At 40.4% G+C, this 20,464-nt stretch overlaps 1 protein-coding gene across 4 annotated transcripts in view; it reads left to right on the top strand.

Moving 5' to 3' along the window:
• capn7 (calpain 7) overlaps positions 1 to 16,054 on the top strand; it is a 30,921-nt gene extending 14,867 nt beyond the window's left edge. For 3 of the 4 annotated variants that reach the window (XM_071526816.1, XM_071526817.1, XM_071526818.1), the window contains 6 exons: positions 518 to 593; positions 1,844 to 1,989; positions 5,348 to 5,410; positions 6,201 to 6,331; positions 9,154 to 9,246; positions 12,576 to 16,054. In XM_071526816.1, coding sequence (XP_071382917.1) covers positions 518 to 593; positions 1,844 to 1,989; positions 5,348 to 5,410; positions 6,201 to 6,331; positions 9,154 to 9,246; positions 12,576 to 12,720 — 654 coding nt within the window. In that variant the 3' untranslated portion in view covers positions 12,721 to 16,054. The remainder of the gene's footprint in view (positions 1 to 517; positions 594 to 1,843; positions 1,990 to 5,347; positions 5,411 to 6,200; positions 6,332 to 9,153; positions 9,247 to 12,575) is intronic. The other variant, XM_071526819.1, reaches the window with a different exon arrangement.
• The last annotated feature ends 4,410 nt before the right edge of the window (positions 16,055 to 20,464 follow it).

Raw genomic sequence — 20,464 nt, forward strand, 5'->3', positions numbered from 1 at the left:
ACAGTAAAAGTAAAAAAATTTACAATTAAAAAGTGCAAACGTACAGACAAGAGATCCACAAGATAAAAGACTTAAAAAGTAAACTAGTGCAGAAAAAGATAGTGCAGGAGGATTAGAAAAGTGCATTAAAATCTCATTTAAAAGAAAATAAAAAAGATATAAATAAATAAATAAATATTGCCCTGATTTAAAAGATTGTAAAGTGGAGGCAGACCTCAGATTTTCTGGAAGTTTCAGGCATGAGGAGCATAAAAACGAAAAGCTGCTTCTCCATGCTTTTATGGTCCAGTTTACAGTCATATTGCCCAGCTACTATCAGTAGAAATTATATTGAACACTAACCAAAGTCTTCAACTCCAGTTTAGAAATTGAGGCTTGACAAATAGGTGTGTAGTTTTGAAATAAAACTGTTTATCAGCCCTGTACAGACCCTGGGTTTAGCATCTGTCTGGTGGCATTCTAACACTTATCTGCCTTATCTGATGATGAAGTGTTATTTGCTTGTTTGTTTGCCCAGGATGACTTTGCACAGAACAGGGAGTTTATCACCCTCGTTGTTTACAAGACAGATGGGAAGAAAGTTTACTACCCAGGTAAGTGTTTTGTTTTTTTCCCCACCTCTCTTGATAAATGATTAAGCGGTATCAGTGTGATCCGACAATCTCTCGGCAAACGCACACAGCGGAGAGCGTTTTCTCTCTGCGGTAACCGAGCTGTGAAATTTATACTGTAGCGTGCAGGGTCCCTACGCAGGTCTGGAAAGTCTGGAAAAGTATTACAAATGAATTTGATCATTTCCAGGTCTTGAATAGTTTGGGAATTTGAAAAAAAATGTCTGGAAAAGTATGGAAAATGTTGCGGTTCAGGTCCGATACACACATAATTCTAGCTTTTATGTTGTTGTAGAGCCACTTTGAGTCCACAGTTTTTGTTGATGTGAAGAATAATGTTCAGATAGAGGGACGCTCTTATTACCCAGCCGCTGTCAGCATGCATTATATCAAATACCGACCAAAATCAAATCCAGTCAAGAACATAGGGTCAGGGAAAAATGTGGAATTTTAAAATGGAAACCGTGTAGGAAGCCTGAGCGTGAGAGGCGGTGGGTTTTTTTTTCTGCTTTATTTCTGTCAGACAGTCACACACCACTAGGCCAGGTGCTGCAGGCCGTACAGTGAGGTTTGTCCATCACAAAACCTTAGTACTTCATTAACAGACAAGACAAGAGCAGGCGTCAACTGCATTTTGTGCTGATTTAAAAAAAAAAAAACGGGTTGCATAACACTTCGTTCCCATAGCGACTACCTGCAGTAGTTGCTGCTATCAGCAAACAGCGCTTGGGTCCAACTTAGAAACACTTTGAAGCACAACGCAGCCACTGCGCTCCATGCTGACTCTTTCCGATCAGCGTTTCTAACAACTTTTTTGCCGCTACTGTCTCTATTTTCACTCTGGTTGTTGTTGTTGTTGTTGTTGTCCTAAGCTGCCAGCTGCTGTACGCTCTGTACCGTGAAAACCTGCTTCTTCTTCTTCGCTGTTGCAGGCACACCTTCAGTTTCTTGTAGACAGGTGTGTAGGAGGAAAAGTCCATAGACAAGAGAAGAGAGAATTCCGCACACTGTCCTTTTACTTGGAATAAACTTTATTACTGATACAACATTGAAATCATCATAATGAAATCATCTTGGTTTTATCAAACATAAGGTTTAGTACTATATGCTACCAATCCCAGCTGTGGAGACACTGGTACAGTTGTCTCTTTGTAAGACATTAATATAGATTTTAAACCATGATCTTTTATTGACCCCCCCCCCCCCCCCCCCCCCCCCCCCTTCACCCACAGCGGACCCCCCTCCCTACATCGACGGCATCCGCATCAACAGCCCCCACTACCTGACCAAGATGAGGCTGACGAGTGCGGGGACACACACCTTCACCCTGGTGGTTTCCCAGTACGAGAAACAGAACACCATCAACTACACACTGCGGGTGAGGCTGCTGCACACGCACACACACACACACACACACACACACACTCCAACACATGTTGTATACACACAGTTACATGCTCATACACATACATACTTGCACATTTGCATGCACATATACATAGGGTGGATGGATTTGATAGAGAAACAGATAGTTTCCCTATCCAATCCATTTTTATTTTTTCTCAATATCCATTTTGTTTTTTTCCTAGTTTGGTCTTTTCCTTTTGTTTATATTTTCTGGATTCAAGTTTTTTTTGGTTGCAAGTGTCTTTCCAGTCGAGACTGAGCTGACAAAATCTGCAGAACGGTTGATCATGTGATTCCTAGAAATCATTTGGGAATTGCTGTAGTCTAAATTTTGGTGTGTGTGCTGTGTGTGTCTCAACTTTTTAGAAAATCAGAAATTTCTACTACTTTGATATTACTACCACAGGCACTAACTGTACATGCAGATACATATACATAAACATACTGTACATACACGTACATATGCGCACACAGACACACACACACACACACACACACACACTATATTCCTTTACAACATAATTCCCATGTGAGTTAAGATATTTCTTTTGAATTGACGAAGGCTGTCATCCCTTTGTTGTAATGCACACATTTGCATTAAGTTAGCATTTCACTCTGCAGTTAGATGGAAAACAACTGTGTGTGTGTGTGTGTGTGTGTGTGTGTGTGTTGGGGGGGTTGGAGAGAAAAATAAATAGTAATGGAAGGTTCTTGTTGTGTTCAAGGCTGGAGTATAGATTTATCGGTATGGAAGAAGAGAGTTAGTCTAATTAGTCTAGTTACTCCTCTCCTCCTCCTCTTCTCTCCTCTCCTCTCCTCTCTTCCTCTTTTCTTCTCTCCTCTCCTCTCTTCTCTTCCTCTCCTCTCCTCTCTTCCTCTCCTCTCCTCTCCTTTCCTCTCTTCCTCTCCTGTCCTCCTCTCCTCTCTTCCTCTCCTCTCCTCTCCTTTTCTCTCTTCCTCTCCTCTCTTCCTCTCCCCTCCTCTCCTCTCCTCTCCTTTTCTCTCTTCCTCTCCTCTCCCCTCCACTCCCCTCCTCTCCTCTCCTCTCCTCTCCTCACTTCCTCTCCTCTTCCTCTCCTCTCCCCCCTCTTCTCTTCCTCTCCTCTCCTCTCCTCTCCTCTCTCCCTCCTCTCTTCCTCTCCTCTCCTCTCTTCCTCTCCTCTCCCTTCTACTCTTCCTCTTCCTCTCCTCTCCTCTCTTCCTCTCCTCCCCTCTCTTCCTCTCCTCTCCTCTCCTTTTCTCTCTTCCTCTCCTCTCTTCCTCTCCCCTCCTCTCCTCTCCTTTTCTCTCTTCATCTCCTCTCTTCCTCTGCTCTCCCCTCCTCTCGCCTCCTCTCCTCTCTTCTCCTCTCCTCTCTTCTTCTCCTCTCCTCTCCTTTTCTCTCTTCCTCTCCTCTTCCTCTCCTCTCCCCCCCTCTTCCTCTCCTCTCCTCTCTTCCTCTCCTCTCCTCTCTCCCTCCTCTCTTCCTCTCCTCTCCTCTCCCTTCTCCTCTCCTCTCCACTTATTTCATTACATCCAGTTCTGCATGGCAAACCAAAACCTCAGGACTGTGAAACCGGTTGAGAGAGCGAGGGACTTTGTGTGTGTGTGTGTGTGTTTGTGCGTGCGTGTGCGTGTGTGTGTGTGTGTGTGAGCGCGCACGTGTGTGTGTGACCCAAATATATTTTTTTTACTCATTTATATTTCATGGACTCCCCTCTAACTGCAGCGAGGCCTGTGAAGAACTGTTTACTGAAATCACTCACAAAACAACATGTACTCTGTCTCTGCTGTGAGGAGGTGTGTGTGTGTGTGTGTGTGTGTGTGTGTGTGTGTGTGTGTGTGTGTGTGCTCTGTCATGTCCCCTGCGATCTCTCCGTCCACCCAGCACACGGGGAAAGTGATCTCCTCTCAGCTCAGATCAGCGTTTCTCTTTGAGAATCGTCCCGAGGATAAACGATCCGACTCTCTCTTGTTCGTTGAAGAGTTTTCACCGCAGATCAAAGCGAGAAGCAGGAAACATAATTTCTTTCCTTGATATTTTTCCACCAGCGTGGCACTGATATTTAAGATGTATATTTCATGTTCATGTGCGGATATGGATAAATAAATGAACAGCTTCGTTCCAAAGTGAGATATCCACCATTTGGAAACGCTTTATACTCGGAGTAGTCTTACAAAATGGCTGATAGAGCAAAACTAAGACAAACACAGGTGCCTTTTAAAGTGATAATAAATAAAATAAATGTTTATTGACTTTTTCATTAAACAACTGAACAAGTATAACACATACACGTAATAAGCTATGGCACAGTCGGCAATCCATTTGGCATGAGGCATTGACTCAAAATCTTGAAAAAACAGTTTGTTAATCATATTCAGATAATCTAAAAAAGCAGATTAATAAAAAAAGCAAATTAATAAAATAACACATTAGACAGACCATTTGATTTGAGGTATTAATTTGATACATAAATACTTAATTAAATTCAGAGTTGTGGGATGTCAAGAAAAAAAATCAAATTATACAATTCAGTAAGACCCCATACATCCCCAGCCTCACATTATACCTTTGGTTGTGGTGATGATACATTACAAAATATCGCCAATATGTCCTTTTTTCCAGAAAGTTCATAAACAGCCTCCATATTTCTTCATACAATAACATTTTAAAGGATAATAAGTTACTTAAAGGGGCGATGAGTGACATTTTACTGCCCCACAGCACAAAGTGGCCATAATATATTTGCAGGGGTTGATAGGATTGTGGATCAATACCAATGACTCAGTCTCTGTTTTAAACTCCGCCTGCAAACCAAAATTCCTTTAGAGGACAAGTTGGAATTGATTTGTGTTCTGGAAATGATGGATGGTGATAAATCACGATCAATATAAACTGATACTAACTAACTGCTGCCTTGGCGGGTGGAGTCATTGGTTTCTTTCGGGGGTATGGAGTTTTCTTAGGGGCCCCAAACTTTTAAACTTTTAAGCTTTTTCACTTTTGAATGGCAGTGTGTCTCCTTTTATTATCGTTTATTTTGTAATTGTGTTTCTTCTTCACGTTCACTTTTATCTGTTTACATCTGTGTTTAGTTGCATGTCTGTTCGTTTTGTAGTTGTATCCATTTATCCCCTGTATTACCTTTTATTCCTTTTTTTGTTATATTTTGTATTTATTTATGTTTATTATTCAACTGTTTTATTTATTTGATTGTGGTAAATTCTGCATCATTGTTTTTTGGGGTTTTTATTGTATGTAAAACACTTTGTAAACTTTGCTTTTAGAAAAGTGCTATACAAATAAAGTTATTATTTAAGTTATTAATAGGTTTTGTTTCCTTCCTCAGGTTTACTCCGGGTGTAAGTTCACCTTCTCCAAGATCCCAACTCCCTTCACTCACACTAAAAGGGTACGTTACTCACACACTCCGAGGTGAACAGATATTAATGTGCTAATTAGTGCTGTGTAATCCTTGTTCTTTCAGAATACCAGGGCTAGAAATCAACACTAGCCATAAGAACATATACTTAGATCAGAGGTGTGACCAAATCAACTTCACTCGAGTCCCAAGTCAGTCTGACAAGTCTCAAGTCTAAATGTAGAACAGCAAGTCAAGTCAGAACAAATCAAGAGTCCAGTATCAATTTAATATCTTAAAGAAAACTAAATATCTAGGACTTTCCAATGCAATCTGGTTTTAATAGGATAAAAACTTGGTAAGAGCATCATGAGTTTGATTTCTATAATCAGTTTCAACTTCAATAAATTCAATCATTCCATACAAATTCAGAAAACAGAATTTAAATTCAGTCGTCTGCTGGAACAAATCTCATCACTTTCAATCTAAGTCATTTACACAAACACAAGAAGTCAAGACTTTAGAAACCTTTTCAAGTCATCAAAGTCAGAGTCAAGTCCGAAGTCACCAGAACCCAAGTCAAGTCTCAAGTCTTCTCTTCATGCATCAAGTTGAGTCTCAAGCAATGAAAACAGTCATGTGACTCAATTCCCCACCTCTATATGTCTGGTATGTTAGTCTAATCTACCAGCCATCATTTGGAAATCCTACTTTTCTCTAGAAACATAGCTGCCTGGTGAAAGAGTGAAAGTGGCTGGTGAGTCTTGTGTTCAGTGGAATTAGAGAATCTGTGCTCGTCCGTGTTTTTGTTCTGTGTGTCTGATGTTCCCTCTGTCCTCAGATCAACGGCCAGTGGAAGGGGCTCAGCGCCGGGGGTTGTGGGAACTACAAGGACTCGTACAAACACAACCCGATCTATCAGTTCAACCTGGAGCGGCCGGGACCGCTGCTCATCGAGCTCCGAGGATCCAGGTCAGGATAATATCATGTTTTGGTATGATGGTGGACAAAATTGTATATACAGAACATTGGCACAAAATAATCAGATATCGAATAGTGATGGGAATTACGGCTCTTTGAAGGGAGCCGGATCTTATGGCTCCGTTCCTTTCCGAGAGCCGTTCAAAAGAATGGCTCATCGTTCTTTTTTCTTTTTTTTTAGGGGGGTTACTAGGTTTATCTGCGAAAGAATCACTAGGATAATGATAGGGTAAGATTTGGATCAGATTCAAACTTAGACATCCCACCAATATAATTTAATTTCACATGTGTGGACTAGGTTTAGCAGCACTAAATTACTCGTATTGCCAGACCTAATGTCAATGATCTGCATTGTAAACATTACACAAGGTGATGCCATATCCCTCTGCTTTGTCAGTGAATTTACTACTTTGAATTTACCCTCTTGAAATGTGTTATGTAAATAAAGCTGCCTTGCCTTGAATGCAATTCATGCAACACTTAATATTAGAAAACTTTTTATTGGCACAGTAAAAAAAACAAGTATAATGAACTTTTGTGCAAAACAGATTTTAGTGCAAATCAGATAAACAATTATCTGAAAAACATTTCACACAAGAAGATTTTTAAGAATAAATAGTTTTGATAACAACTTATCAAAATAATAATACTTTGTGCAAAAGGCCCATACTACAGCCAATTTATGAACAGTATTTCAAGGGATTGAAGGCTGGATTTGCGAGATCACGATCACGCGAGACCATCTGGCTCGTCGGGTTAAGTGGATTCAGGGCAGGCAGTGAAATTTGGGCACAACGATAAAAAGAACGGTTCTCACCAAGTACGACTCGGTTCCCTTCGTTCGTACCAAAGAACAGATATTGCAGTTGTGATATTTACATCTGCGTTTGCTGACGTTTGATTGGATGCAGAACTTGTGCAGTCACGTCACGAATCCATTTGAACATGAGAACGGTTTCTCTCCGTCTCATTTCATTCCACTTCGTTTTAAATTAATCTGGCCAGCTGATTAAAAGACTCACTAATAGGATGAGTCACTGACTGTCCCCAGCCCACACTGTGTCATTAGCACCCGTAATGGTCTCACACACACACACACGCACACACACACACACACACACACACACACCAGGAGCAGACAGGATGACTCAGTCGCTGCAGTGTGTTTAATTCCCCCTCCAGCTCTGCTGTGATATGATAGATATTCTCTTCTCACACATATTCTTCACACTCTCTCCTGCTAAATTTACATTTACATTCTAGTCATTAACGCTGCCCATGAAAAGTTTGGGGACACCTTGCCTTTTCTCCATTTGCAAAGTCCTATTTAATTTCCTCTGTTATTTCTCAGTGAAGAAGTAAGAGGAAAAACTTGCCTGCGATGCTTTTGTTAACGTAAAATATCTATTTCCTAATACTTTTGGATCTATTTCTTCCACACTCAGCTTCATGTTGATCAAAGTGTCTCTCTGGTGTGAAGAAGCTTCTCTGAAAGTGTGAGCAGCAGTTCAGCTGCTGAGGAGGTTTTTTTTTGATGAACGTATAATTTAATTTATTTTAGCGTTACTGTCACAAATACTCAGTCACTCAAAGTGCTTTACAACAAAGAAATTACATGCACCAAGTGCTTCACATAAAACTTGATAATAATAGTGAAAATAAGATAAAGATGAGAATAGAATACATAGAATGCATCTTCACATGAAAATAGACATAGAATGAGCATAAAAACAGGGATAGAATGTCATAATTAATGTAAAATAAGATGGAGAATAAAACCCACTTGATAATAATAGTAAAAATAAGATAAAAATGAAGAATGCATAACATCACCAACATTACAGGCAACCAATAGTAAGGAGGTGAAGGGTGTGAATGACTTGACACTAAACATTGTGCCAAAACTTCATAGTGACCTAAATAAATACTGGACACATAGATGTAAAATTACTAGGGTTAGAGTGATATTTCAGGCTGATATTGGGCTTTTATTAAATATAAAGGTATCAGCCAGTCAGTGTCGCTCCACCTCTGATATTATGGAGTTTCCTGCTGATCAGCTGCAGAAGAACAGCCTGGAAAACCTGTTTTATTTTCTTTGTATATGTTTTTTTTTTTTTTTTAATTGTTCAAAAATGTTTTTTTGTAAATTAATTCTTCATTTAAAGGCAGTAACGTCTCCCAGAGTTTCCTCTACCAGTGGTTGCTGTGGGTCACTCTGCCTTAAAGAGATGATAACACTGAAATAATGTCATGCGATGTCAAAACATCTCAAAAATACCCAGATTTGTTACAGTTTTTTACTGTTTTTATACTTATAATACTTTTTCTGAACTCTTCACACACCAACTCACCTACCACAAACAGTTGGCAAAACAGTTAATTTTATGCTCAAAATCACATATTGTAAACTAAACACCAACACTAATTTTCAAAATGCAAGAATACTTCAAAATGCAAGAATACTACACTTCTCAAAATTTAGATATAGACATGGTGCTGTCAACTAAGCTGCCCATGGGGTGAGGGGGGGATGAATAAGCACCAGTGCAGCGTCACATAAAATTTATCGAGTGCCATGTTTCTGAAATTTTCTCTCTCCTTTTTTCCTCAACAAATTATGTAAAAAGGTTCAATAAGGGATTCTACGGATTGAATAAGCGGATTTGATACTGGATTCAGATTTGATAAAATGCTTTTGAACCACAGCCCTAACCCTGAGCAGAGTTAGTCTATGTGTAAATTATTAGTTGTTTCCCTGCCTCTGTCAGTAACCCCTCTCTGTGCGGTTCTGCCTCTGTCCGTCTCTCTAGGCAGTACAGCGTGGGGTTTGAGGTGGTGACGGTGTCGACGGTGGGAGAGGCAGGACCGGCCGGCTTCCAGAAGAAGAGCAGTGGAGACTACAGGTGAAACACAGCAGTCTCGGTGGGAGCACTTTAAAAAGAATCCACATGAAAAGGCAGCGGAAAAAATCGGCTCCCAATGGATCAGAGAACATGAAATAAAAAAAAAGATGGGAAACCATATAATGCACAAAACAAGTAGTTTATTTGCTGTAAATAGTGCTAACAAATACAAGCACTTCAAAGCAATAAATTAACTCAAGTACAGGCTTGGTTTATACAGGTTTCCCACCTTTACTGTTTTAGGGTTTTAAGACAGAGCCTCTGCTTCACACCTGTTCCTAAGGTCAAAGGTCAGGTGCAAAACTCAGTGTATTCAGCCATTATTATTTTCTATTTAAGTCTTATTTAACCAGGTGAGGTGTCTGTAAGCCCTTTGGGTTTTGATCTCACGTGCACAAATTCAGAATTTGTGCAAGTTAGTTTTTTTGTTTTTTTTACCATATTTGCCAGTCTGTTTTTTAGCACTTTGGTAATGTATTATTTATTTATTTATTCATTCATCATACGTTAAAACAAAATGCATGAAGAAATGAAATAGAATAGAAATATAAGTGTGCAGGTGAGGTGAGAAACCCACTCAGGGCTTATAGAGACCGAACTAAACACCAAGGCAAACTTTATTTATACAGCACATTTCATACACAGGGTAAATTCAGTGTGCTTCAAATAAAACAACAAAAATACATAATTCGTCAGGTACAATGACATTGTCAACTCATAAAATGACATTAAACAGAAAGAAAGAAAGAAAGAAAGAAAGACAATAGGCAAGTAAGGATAATAATTAAATGTTTAAATAAAATAAGTAAATAAAGAAAACAAATTAATAAAAATAATAACACCTGTTACATCTACATACAGATGATTTAGCCAAAGGCCACAGAGAAAAAGGAATGTTTTGAGCCTACAAACAACAACAAGATTAAACAGTTTACAAAAAAAACAAAAGTACTGTGCACATGAAACTAATCTAATCTAAAATAAAATAAACATGGAGTCTGATTGAAATAAAAAAAAATCTGTTTGTCAAGAGAGACCAGTCCTAGAAAGCAGAAAGCATCATGACAAACATAGAAAGTGTAGAAAAGCAGAACGCAGAGGCATGTGCTGTGAAGAGCAGCTTGTATCAGCGTTACAGATCAGAGTCACATGTTCCTCCATGCTGTCTGATGTTTCAGCAGTGAGGACATCCTCTTCAAAAAGGTCAAAGGGCAAACCAAAAGACCCCAAGAGGCTGACCTCTGCACTGCCTGTGTTCATTGAATAAGCTCGTTGAACGGATGAGGTTGAAGAGAGGCAAACACAACTGTTGACACTAGTTGTTTTGGTGTTTTTTTCATGGCTCATTTAGTGTTAAACTGAACTGAATGCATCTAATTAAAAGGAGAATTATGTCTTCGGACTTGTTTTCAGAATTTTCTTGAGACAATATCTTGAAATACACTCCACCTTTCTTCAGGATAATGTCACTTGATTCAAGAAAATTGTTGAAATAAGTTGATCTGCATTGGAATCGGTTGAAATCTTTTCACCCCACTGGAGGATTTTCCCTCTGTTAAATAAATAAGAAAATAAAAAGCAAAATAGGATCAGAAAAATCTGATTTCTAAACTCCAAACTAGATGAAATGAGTTGTTTAAATAGTTGAAATTGGTCCGTTAGCATTGGAATCAATTGAAATCTTCTCACCTCATTGTGGGTGACTTTTGTTAAATCAGAAGAATCAAAGAAAATAAGAGTTTATCAGATTCGATACTAGATGGAAAGACTTGTGAAGGTGGAACAGCACAGTAATATCAGCAGGGGAAGTAATTTCTTGGAAGTGAACAAACTGCTACAGCAAGAATTGTTGTTGTGGCGATTTGCATGGGAAAGACGAGACAAATCGGCGTGACAAGGCTCGGCCATGTGTGTTGGGGAAACATGTTTTCTGTGTGTATTCCCATACTGTAGCATGTGTGTCGCAGCACGTTTTCACCGTCACACTGTGGATTAGATCAAACCGGTGGAGTCGGGGGGCGGGGGGAGGCGTTCAGGAAATTAGTGGGATCATTTTGAAGTTTGGTCTCCATGGAAACTGAGGAGAGAACCGCCGTGGCATCTGCTAACTTCAGACTGGAGCTTCAGAGATACTGAGTGACGGACTTAAGGAAATGATTTTCCTCTTTTTCCATGGTGTGACTTTGTGCATCGCAGCATTAGCCAGGGATTAACACATGGTGTTGTTCATTTCATTTCATTTCAATGTTTATTTGAATAGGGAGAGATACATAGACATAGAACATTTAAAAGAAAATAGTCTGATGTCACATATCATAACATCTATAGCCTAAGCTAATTTGCAATGTTTGTCCCTAGATGGGCTTTTGTAAAAACACTGTTAAAGACAGATATACAATACAACAGAGATAGAATACACACACAAAAAAACATTGTCAACATAAGACAGATAGTACAAAAAATAAAACCTGGTATAAGAAAAGAAAACAAGGAAATCAAGAAAGAAAGAGAGAGACACTCATGACAACATGACTGGTTGCTCCTCAGAAACTGTTTTAGTCTGTATTTAAAATTATCCCAATTATGATCGTGTTTGAGATGTGTGGGTAATGAATTCCATATTTCATATATATGAGTTCCTTTTTTTTCAGAGCGAGTATGAATACATACTGTAGGAGAGAAAGGCTCCAGTCTCTCTCGCTGTCTGTATCTCTCTTTGGTTTTCTCTCCTCTTATCTCTCTCTTCTCTCTTGAACTCTGGTAGTATCTTGGGTTGTGTATCTTCCTCCATGATAAAACCCCAAAATTGGTGATTCTCTGTTACCTACTGCTCCAGTAGAGGAGCTTCTGACAATATATAAAAAAAAATAGTCACTGACTTTTTTTTTCGGCTATTTACAATTATTAGTAAAGTTACTATTTCCTTCATTCCATCAGCATAAATTTCCTCTGGCCAGATTTCGGTGTTACACTTGTTCAAATTGAAAGGTTTAATAAACATAAAGAAAGAGATTCAGTTCAGCAGAATAGTTTTTTTTATATATTGTCAGAATATGCTTTGTCAGCGTTTCTTTGTGCTAGAAGTGATTTTCAGACTGTTCCTCCATACAATGGCAGTGAATGGAGAGAGAAAAAAACACAATTCTCCAGTTTCCTCTACCAGAGCAACAGATCACAGAATCACTGATTTTGGGGTTTTATCATGGAGGAAGAGACACGACGTTAACACTGCTTTTTATCGTTTTCTTGTCTGTCCTTTTCTTTCTCTTTTCCTGAACACTTAATCATCATCTCTCTCTCTCTCTCCCTCTCTCTCTCTCTCTCTCTAGGTGTGGTTTCTGCTACATGGAGGCGGACTTCGTCCCTGCAGGCATCTACAACGTCACTCCCACCACCTTCCTGCCCAAACAGGAAGGACCCTTCTTCCTGGACTTGGCCAGCACCTCGCCCCTCAAGGTCTCCCAGCTCCAGTGAAGAGAGAGAGAGAGAGGGAGAGAGAGGGAGGGGCGGGGATTTGGAGAGAGACACACAGGGGGCATCATGGGATATCCCATGAAGCCGTACTTTGGATGCGATGTGGTATGAAGGCCTCAACCAAACCCAAAGAGAGACTGGTAGTTTCGGCTGGATACCGTTCCAAACAGACTTTCCCTGTCGTCTTCTCTCGCAGAATCCTTTTTTTTTTTTTTTTTTTTTTTTTTTTGAGTGAACTTTGATTCGTTGAAGCCGTTGTGTGGCGGTGACTCATCGGTACTAGACTGTTCTGGTAGAGCGAGAGATCACGAATAAGTGATTGTCAAGGCGGACGGAGAGGGAACGAGTGTTTGGACTGGAATCGGGCGTGTGAAAGAAACCGTTCACCAAAACAAAAAACAAACAAACTGCAAAGTAGTGGTGAGCGGAGCTTCCTTTGCCATAATAACAGAGACACAATAGCTATATCTATATCAAACTGAGTCACAACAACCAGATGCAATAACTAGCATCGTTTTTCTGAACCGACGGTCAGAAACAACAGTAATCACATGAGCACATCCTGGACTGGACTGACTGTGGACGAGCAACAGGTGGGAAACGAACACCAGCCACCGGCCAAACGCTGCTGAGCTCATCTCGAGTCTTGTCAGTGGAGATCTGTTTTCCTGTGATGAGCGGCTCAACGATCAGGAGCGTCTTCTCAGTACTGTGCGTCTCCCTGCAGGGTCACACGGCAGTCTGGAGAGGTTCGGCTTAGGCCTGCCACACAGGGACAGTCAGGGAATTTGATAAATTCTCTGGGGAGGTTAAAGAACATAAGGGAATTTTCCAAATCGAGTTCACTTTACAGGAAAATACCAGAATGTGTTGTAAAACACATTCATCGCATTAGATGGCGGTTTACAGCTGTTTTGTCTGTACAGCAAGCTCTACTAGAGTGGAAACCAGACTGTTTACCCCTTTATAACTTTATGAGCTGAAAAACAACATTAACAAACCGGGAGGGAATACATTTCTTAGGTGATGAAATTTGTTTATAGAAAGTCATGGAAAATCCCTGAAATTTTACTTCATGGCCACAGTGGAAACCCTGTTCTAACTCGACAAACTCACCAGCAACGACCAATATGTAGCAGCATTTGACCACATCAGTGTTTAGACTTGCACCTGGACTAGTAACAGGATGGGAAAGTAACACAAACCACTGGCAAGCTGCCGCTAAATTGATGGCTGTTGCTGGCAAGTTTGTACGGAGCCCCTCTGGGGTCACATGGTAGAAAAAAAACTCGGATGTGTAAATCTGTACGAACGGATTTGTAAACTGCGCACGGATTTGTAAACCGGCTTTTAAGGCTTTTAGGAGGACACCTACGTGTTCTGTTCGTGTTTTCAACAGCCGCCGTCACTATGACAACCACGACACATTTGGCTGAAAGTCACCAGTTAACACGGTCACTTGTTAAACCGAAACACCGGCAGATCCGCCGGATCCGCCGCTAAATTTCAGCAGCGAGAGCGGCGTTTCACCACGACCACACGGCCCATACAAACACTAACAAGTCAAGGGAGACTGATAAGACAGAGAACTGATGAATGCCATTCAGGCTTACATAAAATCATATTGTGAATATTACTGTCCATTAGAGCGGACATCCGGGCCAAGACTTCCTCTTCCGTCATAATGTTTACAGTCCGACGACGTCTCATATGTAAACTGCGAACGGATTGTGAAACGGTTTCCAAATCCATTCGCAGAGATTTACACATAGAGTTTTTTTTTCTAGCATGTGACCGCAGAGGGGCTCCATAAGTTTGTCTTCTAGAGAGCTAGAGAGAATGCCTCCTCGATTGTTGCGGTGCTCACTATGGAAAACAGAACTCAAACGGCAAGAAGAGGCTGCACACTGACAACCAGGATACACAACAACACTTTAATTCACTGTCTGAAGAAAACCTTTCAACAAAAGAATGCCTTCCTCAGGGTCTCTGGTCACAGGTCGTCCTCTTGGCGAAACTTTGTTTTATCCGATACATGAGTTATGAGTGTTGTTTGCAGCAGGGCTACAAATGTGTGGTGACTTCTTGTCGTTCACCGTTTGTCTACCGGACACTTCAGACTGTCTGGAGGTCCTGCCAGCTGAAAAATCATACCTGGCTGGTGAAACGGTAAAAGTTGCAGGTGGATTTTGGAGGCCGGTGGGTGGAAAGTGAGTTTCCTGCCATAACCATGAAGGTTTTTTTTCTCAGGAGCAGCGTAGCGTGCGACACCACAGGGAATCCAGTGTGGCAGCAAATGAATGATGTCTCTTTGTTTTTGTATGTGGACATGATGACTGTTTGACACACTCACAACTGTTTGAGACACACACTGTACATGTGTGTGTGTGAGTGTGTCTAAATGTGTGAGGTTTTACCGTCGACCTGTTCACGGAAAAAAAAAAGAAATGTATTGCCAATTTTGCATCCTCTCTTCACTTTTTGGTTGGTATCGCGCACTTTTATTGTTATTATTTTATACTGAAAACGGATGTGTCACTTACAGCTGTTGTTGCCCGAGAACTGAGGACCTCCAATATGGCCGCCAGAGGGTGCGACACATCACCTGAAAGCTTTATCATCATCTAGTTCAGGTCAGACGGTTTCTGTATGTGACTCGGCACACAGCGGACTACACAGGGTTTTATCTGTCAAAGCCATTCTGTAACTCAAAGATGAGAATTAACCGTTTACTTAAAGCGATATTCCAAGAACATTTTCACTCTCTAGCATGCATACTGTATATGCTGTATGATGTTCATCATGTCAACCACAAGCCTGGCCTACACTTAGTATCTGAAGTCATTTCCTTTCATTTTGAACTTGACATGATAAAGTTAAAACACAATGCAGTGCAAATTAAGCAATCTAACTGCAGTGGGGATAAATGTGGACCTGGTTCATAGTAATATTCATTTCTGGGACCATGGATACAGTTTTCAAGAAGTAATAATTGTTAAAATAAAGCTTCAGTGCCAGTGGAGACTGCTGGTTGACTGTTTATGAACTGATAATAAGGTGTGTGTGCTAAATTGTTTAAATGTTCTGCCAAAGTGAAATATAGCTTTAAATATCCATTGCCAAACACTTATGTTAAATGGCCATTCATTGTTGCTGGATGATAAATCATTATTGTTTTGGATAGCTTCTCTATCTGTTATCATTTTCACTGACTTCTTTAAACACATGTAAAGATGCAGGAGGACAATCTCGCGGCAGCCTGGAGTGATTTTTGCAGAACTTGCACTAAATGTTTGGTAGAGTGATGTGTTCAAACTTTGAATGGAAGGAATACAGAAACCTTGATGTCTGCATCCGTGTGTGTGTCTGTCCTTTTGTTAAGGGGGTTTGGGGCGGGGCTTTTATTTTGATAGAGCTAGTGACTTTAATCAGCTGGAAAAGTCTAGTGGGGAAAGTGAATAAGAAACGCTCTCCCAACAACTACTGCTGAGCTGAGTGACTTAAAGGGTAACTTCAGTATTTTTCAACCTGGACCCTATTTTCCCATCTCATCTTTTTGTGTCTAAGTGACTAAAGGGGACAACAATTTTTGAAATTGGTCCAGTATTGAGCGAGATCGCTTCAGCTGGCAACCGCGAAACAGGCTGCAGTGTAATCCGACGGGGCAAACTGAACCGTCAGTGTACGTCGACTAAAAGTTCTTGTTTTGTTTTTGCCACTGACAGGCTCAGATTCTTATTATAAGTGTCTGACAACATTATGGAAAGGACCCTACAGAGAAATGAAACGTTTTTCTTTACCTTTCGCTTGATCCAGTCTGTGTAACCAAGTCTCGCGAGAGTTGAGTTGTTGCGGTAAGTCAATTTTGGGATTCGGATATTCGTTTTTTAAATGTAATTTTATATGTAATCCGTAAGCCGGTTGTCACTGACGCTGTGAAGCAGTTTCTGTTTTTTTTTTACTTGCATTCAAACGTCAGTCACATTTGCTGATCGCCATGGTGGGACAGAGAAAAAAGTACGACCTGAAATTCAAGCTGTCAGTTTCAAATTTGCTGAACAAAACTCAGGAGAAGCAGCAGCAAGACATTTCTCTGTTGATCTTTTTTTTTTTTAAATCTTTTTTCTAAGGTAGGCTACCGGTATTTTGATACGGGGCTCTCTCTCCCTCTCTCTCTCTCTCCCTCTCTCCCTCTCTCTCTCTCTCTCTCTCTCTGTGCTTTAGAACGTAACCGCTGTGAAACAATCAGAAAACAACGTTTTATTTCTCTGATTCACCGGCTTTCTCGCTACTACCGCTCCCTCTCTTCATTCACTTTCTAGCTCGCTCGACCATCTCTCTCTCTCTCTCTCTCTCTCTCTCTCTCTCCCTCTCTCTCTCTCTCCCTCTCTCCCTCTCTCTCTCTCTCTCTCTCTGTGCTTTAGAACGTAACCGCTGTGAAACAATCAGAAAACAACGTTTTATTTCTCTGATTCACCGGCTTTCTCGCTACTACCGCTCCCTCTCTTCATTCACTTTCTAGCTCGCTCGACCATCTCTCTCTCTCTCTCTCTCTCTCTCTCTCTCTCTCTCTCTCTCTCTCTCTCTCTCTCTCTCTCTCTCTCTCTCTCTCTCTCTCTCTCTCTCTCTCTCTCTCTCTCTCTCTCTCTCTCTCTCTCTCTCTCTCTCTCTCTCTCTCTCTCTCTCTTAGTTGAAGTTATATGTATGTTAAGTATGTTTTCAGCGCTGTGTTTTTGTGAGGAGGAACTCTGATTGTGTGAACTTTGTTGGGTGAACCTGTTACCCGTGTATGGAAAGCCAAGCAGTTTGCCCCACTTGCGCACAACAATTTTTGGGTCTGCAGTGACCATTTTGACCGGGATGACTACTGCCAGCCAAAGAGGAGAAGAAATCCTATACCAAAGCACTTTTTCCTAAAGAAAAATGCTGTTCCAAGAGTGGAGAGACCTGTTGCAGGCAGAGTGGAGGTAATGTTATTACCTAAAGTTATTGTGTTGACCTGGCATCAGTAGGGTAGCCCGTTTCGCGGCTGCCAGCTCAATACTGGACCACTTTCAAAAATTGTTGTCCCCTTTAGTCGCTTAGACACAAAAAGATGGGAAAATAGGGTCCAGGTTGAAAAATACCGAAGTTACCCTTTAACCCCAACTGCTCCCATTAGCCTGCAGAAGACTGAGTGAAGCAGGTTGTCGCTGGAAAACCTTTTTATGAAGTTTCTTAAACACAACAGGACGATGGGTGGTTAGAGCGGACGTACTGAGGAGCCACAGAGATTTAGCAGCATTTATCTGGCATGTTGTTTATAACCCCATCCTGTCAACACCACTGAAGAAGAGACGGGGAGGCAGAGGGTGACTGATGTGTGTGAAGCAAGGGAAGACGGGTCATGAGGAAAACACTGAAGGTAAGGCTGTGTTCGTGCAGCAGAGAGCTGACTGAGCTGTTTACCGGCTCTGAAAAGCTCGTGTCTGATCTGCAGCAGCTGTGGCTAATCCACCGTCACCGGGCAGAGTGAACCACGCTGACAACACTGACTCAGCTGGGAACAAGTCTCTGGAACCAAACACACCTTCATGAGTTAGGAATGTTTGTAACTTACTTTTATTAATGTGTATGACCAAATTTATATAGATTTTTAGTCAGGTGTGATGAATATCTTGACCTGCACAGATACAGTACCTCTCAGTGGCATTTCAACATGACTCTGCCTAAATATGGACACACAAATATAATAAATTAGATTATCAGCCTTGTCAAATTATTGGATATGATCAGAAAATCATAGCCACTGTAAATAAGACTATTTGAGTTTTGCAGTTTTCTATATTCTTGCCTTGTACACTGGGTGGGAACTCATACCTGATGAATGTACACAAGTTCGTACAAAACCTGCAGATCCTTCAAATCAAAGTGGATATTTATTGGACACTATTTTTCCTCTCTTGTCCTCACATGGCAGCCGGTAAACACCCTTCATAACTAATGGCTAGCCCATGACTGCGGTCAAAAGGGTGAATTCACTCAGAAACAACACAGCCGTGACGAACGAGCTGAAAGTTTTACCTTTTCAGGAGCCAGACTGGAGTAAACAAACATGAGGGATAAAGATGTAGTTCTGTTTTGCTATTAATCTGCAAAAGAAATGTGCTGCGACACAGATTGCATTTAGTGCCGGCTTTAATCCAAACAGAGCCAAGAGTGCAGAAACCCCCGGCCCTGGCTGTGTTAGTGCCTTTTCTACCCACAATGCACGTTTTACTCAATTTACTGCTCATTCCTCAAACTTCCTCTAACATCCGAGCCAGGGCCGGATTCACCAAGTTCTTAAGATAGACCATAAGAAATGACATAAGAGGAAAATTTAGGAAGTTCTTAAGAAGGCTCTTAAGTGCAATTCATCAATATTTTCTTAGTTACAGTCTCATTTCTTACGAATATCTTTAATTTTCCTACTTAAGAACTTCTCAAAATAGGGCCTGAATTAAATATGGTTAATAATCTTTAGGCTTACTATCATTGAGGCTAGGAGACAAGGCTATGAGGCAACCCAAAGTGCTTCCATCTACAAAACAATTGGGGAAAAACCTATTTAGGGCAACTACAACTGATGAAGTATATGAAAAGATTTAAACATTGGTTGCTGTTGGTAACTGTAAAATTTGCAACATTTTCAACAGACTTGAGACAGAGGCCTACCTGGCCCTACACCAAATAAAGCTTTACAATACATTTTAATCTTAATGTTAGGTGTAGGGGAACCTATAAAGACTTTGAACTATAACCTACTTGTCTAAAATGTGTTTAAATATATGATATTAGAGGCTTACCTTTTCACTGTAGGAGTTTTAAGGCAGGTGAAGGGCCGTCTTAAAGTTAAGAAAAAAATCAAGAACAAATTTGAGAACTTATAAGAACTGTTTTTGAGAATAGCATTTTTTCCTATTTTTTTTTCTTGAGACTAAAGTTAAGAAAACAAATCGCACTTGAGAAGATTTTTTTTCTTAAGAGGTTTTGTGAATCCGGCCCCAGGTCCTTATTTATAAAAATACACTCGGATTTAATCTTGAACGAGCAAGTTGTGTCTTACACGTGATTTATAAAAATATGAGACTGAATAAAGCTGTGTGTGCTTGTTCAAAGTTTCATATTTCTGTGTCTTACGCACCTGGAACATATAAATCACAAATGAGCTTAAATTTGAACGCTTGTGAACGTGCTTTGTAATCAGTTCGCCTCCTGAACGCGGCACAACTGTTACTGTCCTATAAATCAAGTGCTGCGTTTCCTAACAGACTGCATAGGACATCTGATCCTGTTTTTACACCTTGGGGTTGGTTGTGAATTTCACATCCCTCACGCCTCAATTAACACGTTTCTGCACACCACCAATAACATTAAGCCACCTCTTAACATTAAGTTGTGTAGACTTAAAATTTAATTATAAGCTTATCAGCTTTTTCAACATTAAATTCATTTTGAAGAATGATATCAACATCACTCCATATGAAGTAAAGCCAGTGGTGGAAAGTAACTAAGTACATTTACTCAAGTACTGTACTTAGGTACAATTTTTAGGTACTTGTACTTTACTTGAGTATTTCCATTTTATGCTACTTTGTACTACATTTTAGAGGGAAATATTGTACTTTTTACTCCATTACATTTATTTCACAGCTATAGTTACTACTTACTTTTCAGATCAATATTTTATATTTAAAACATTTGATCATCTTTATAAAATAAC

This window comes from Centroberyx affinis, unplaced genomic scaffold (assembly GCF_046629955.1).
Source record: "Centroberyx affinis isolate AG114_WGS23_722 - 3 ecotype Tasmania unplaced genomic scaffold, CSIRO-AGI_Caff_v1 ptg001465l_1, whole genome shotgun sequence".
Classification (NCBI taxonomy): domain Eukaryota; kingdom Metazoa; phylum Chordata; class Actinopteri; order Beryciformes; family Berycidae; genus Centroberyx; species Centroberyx affinis.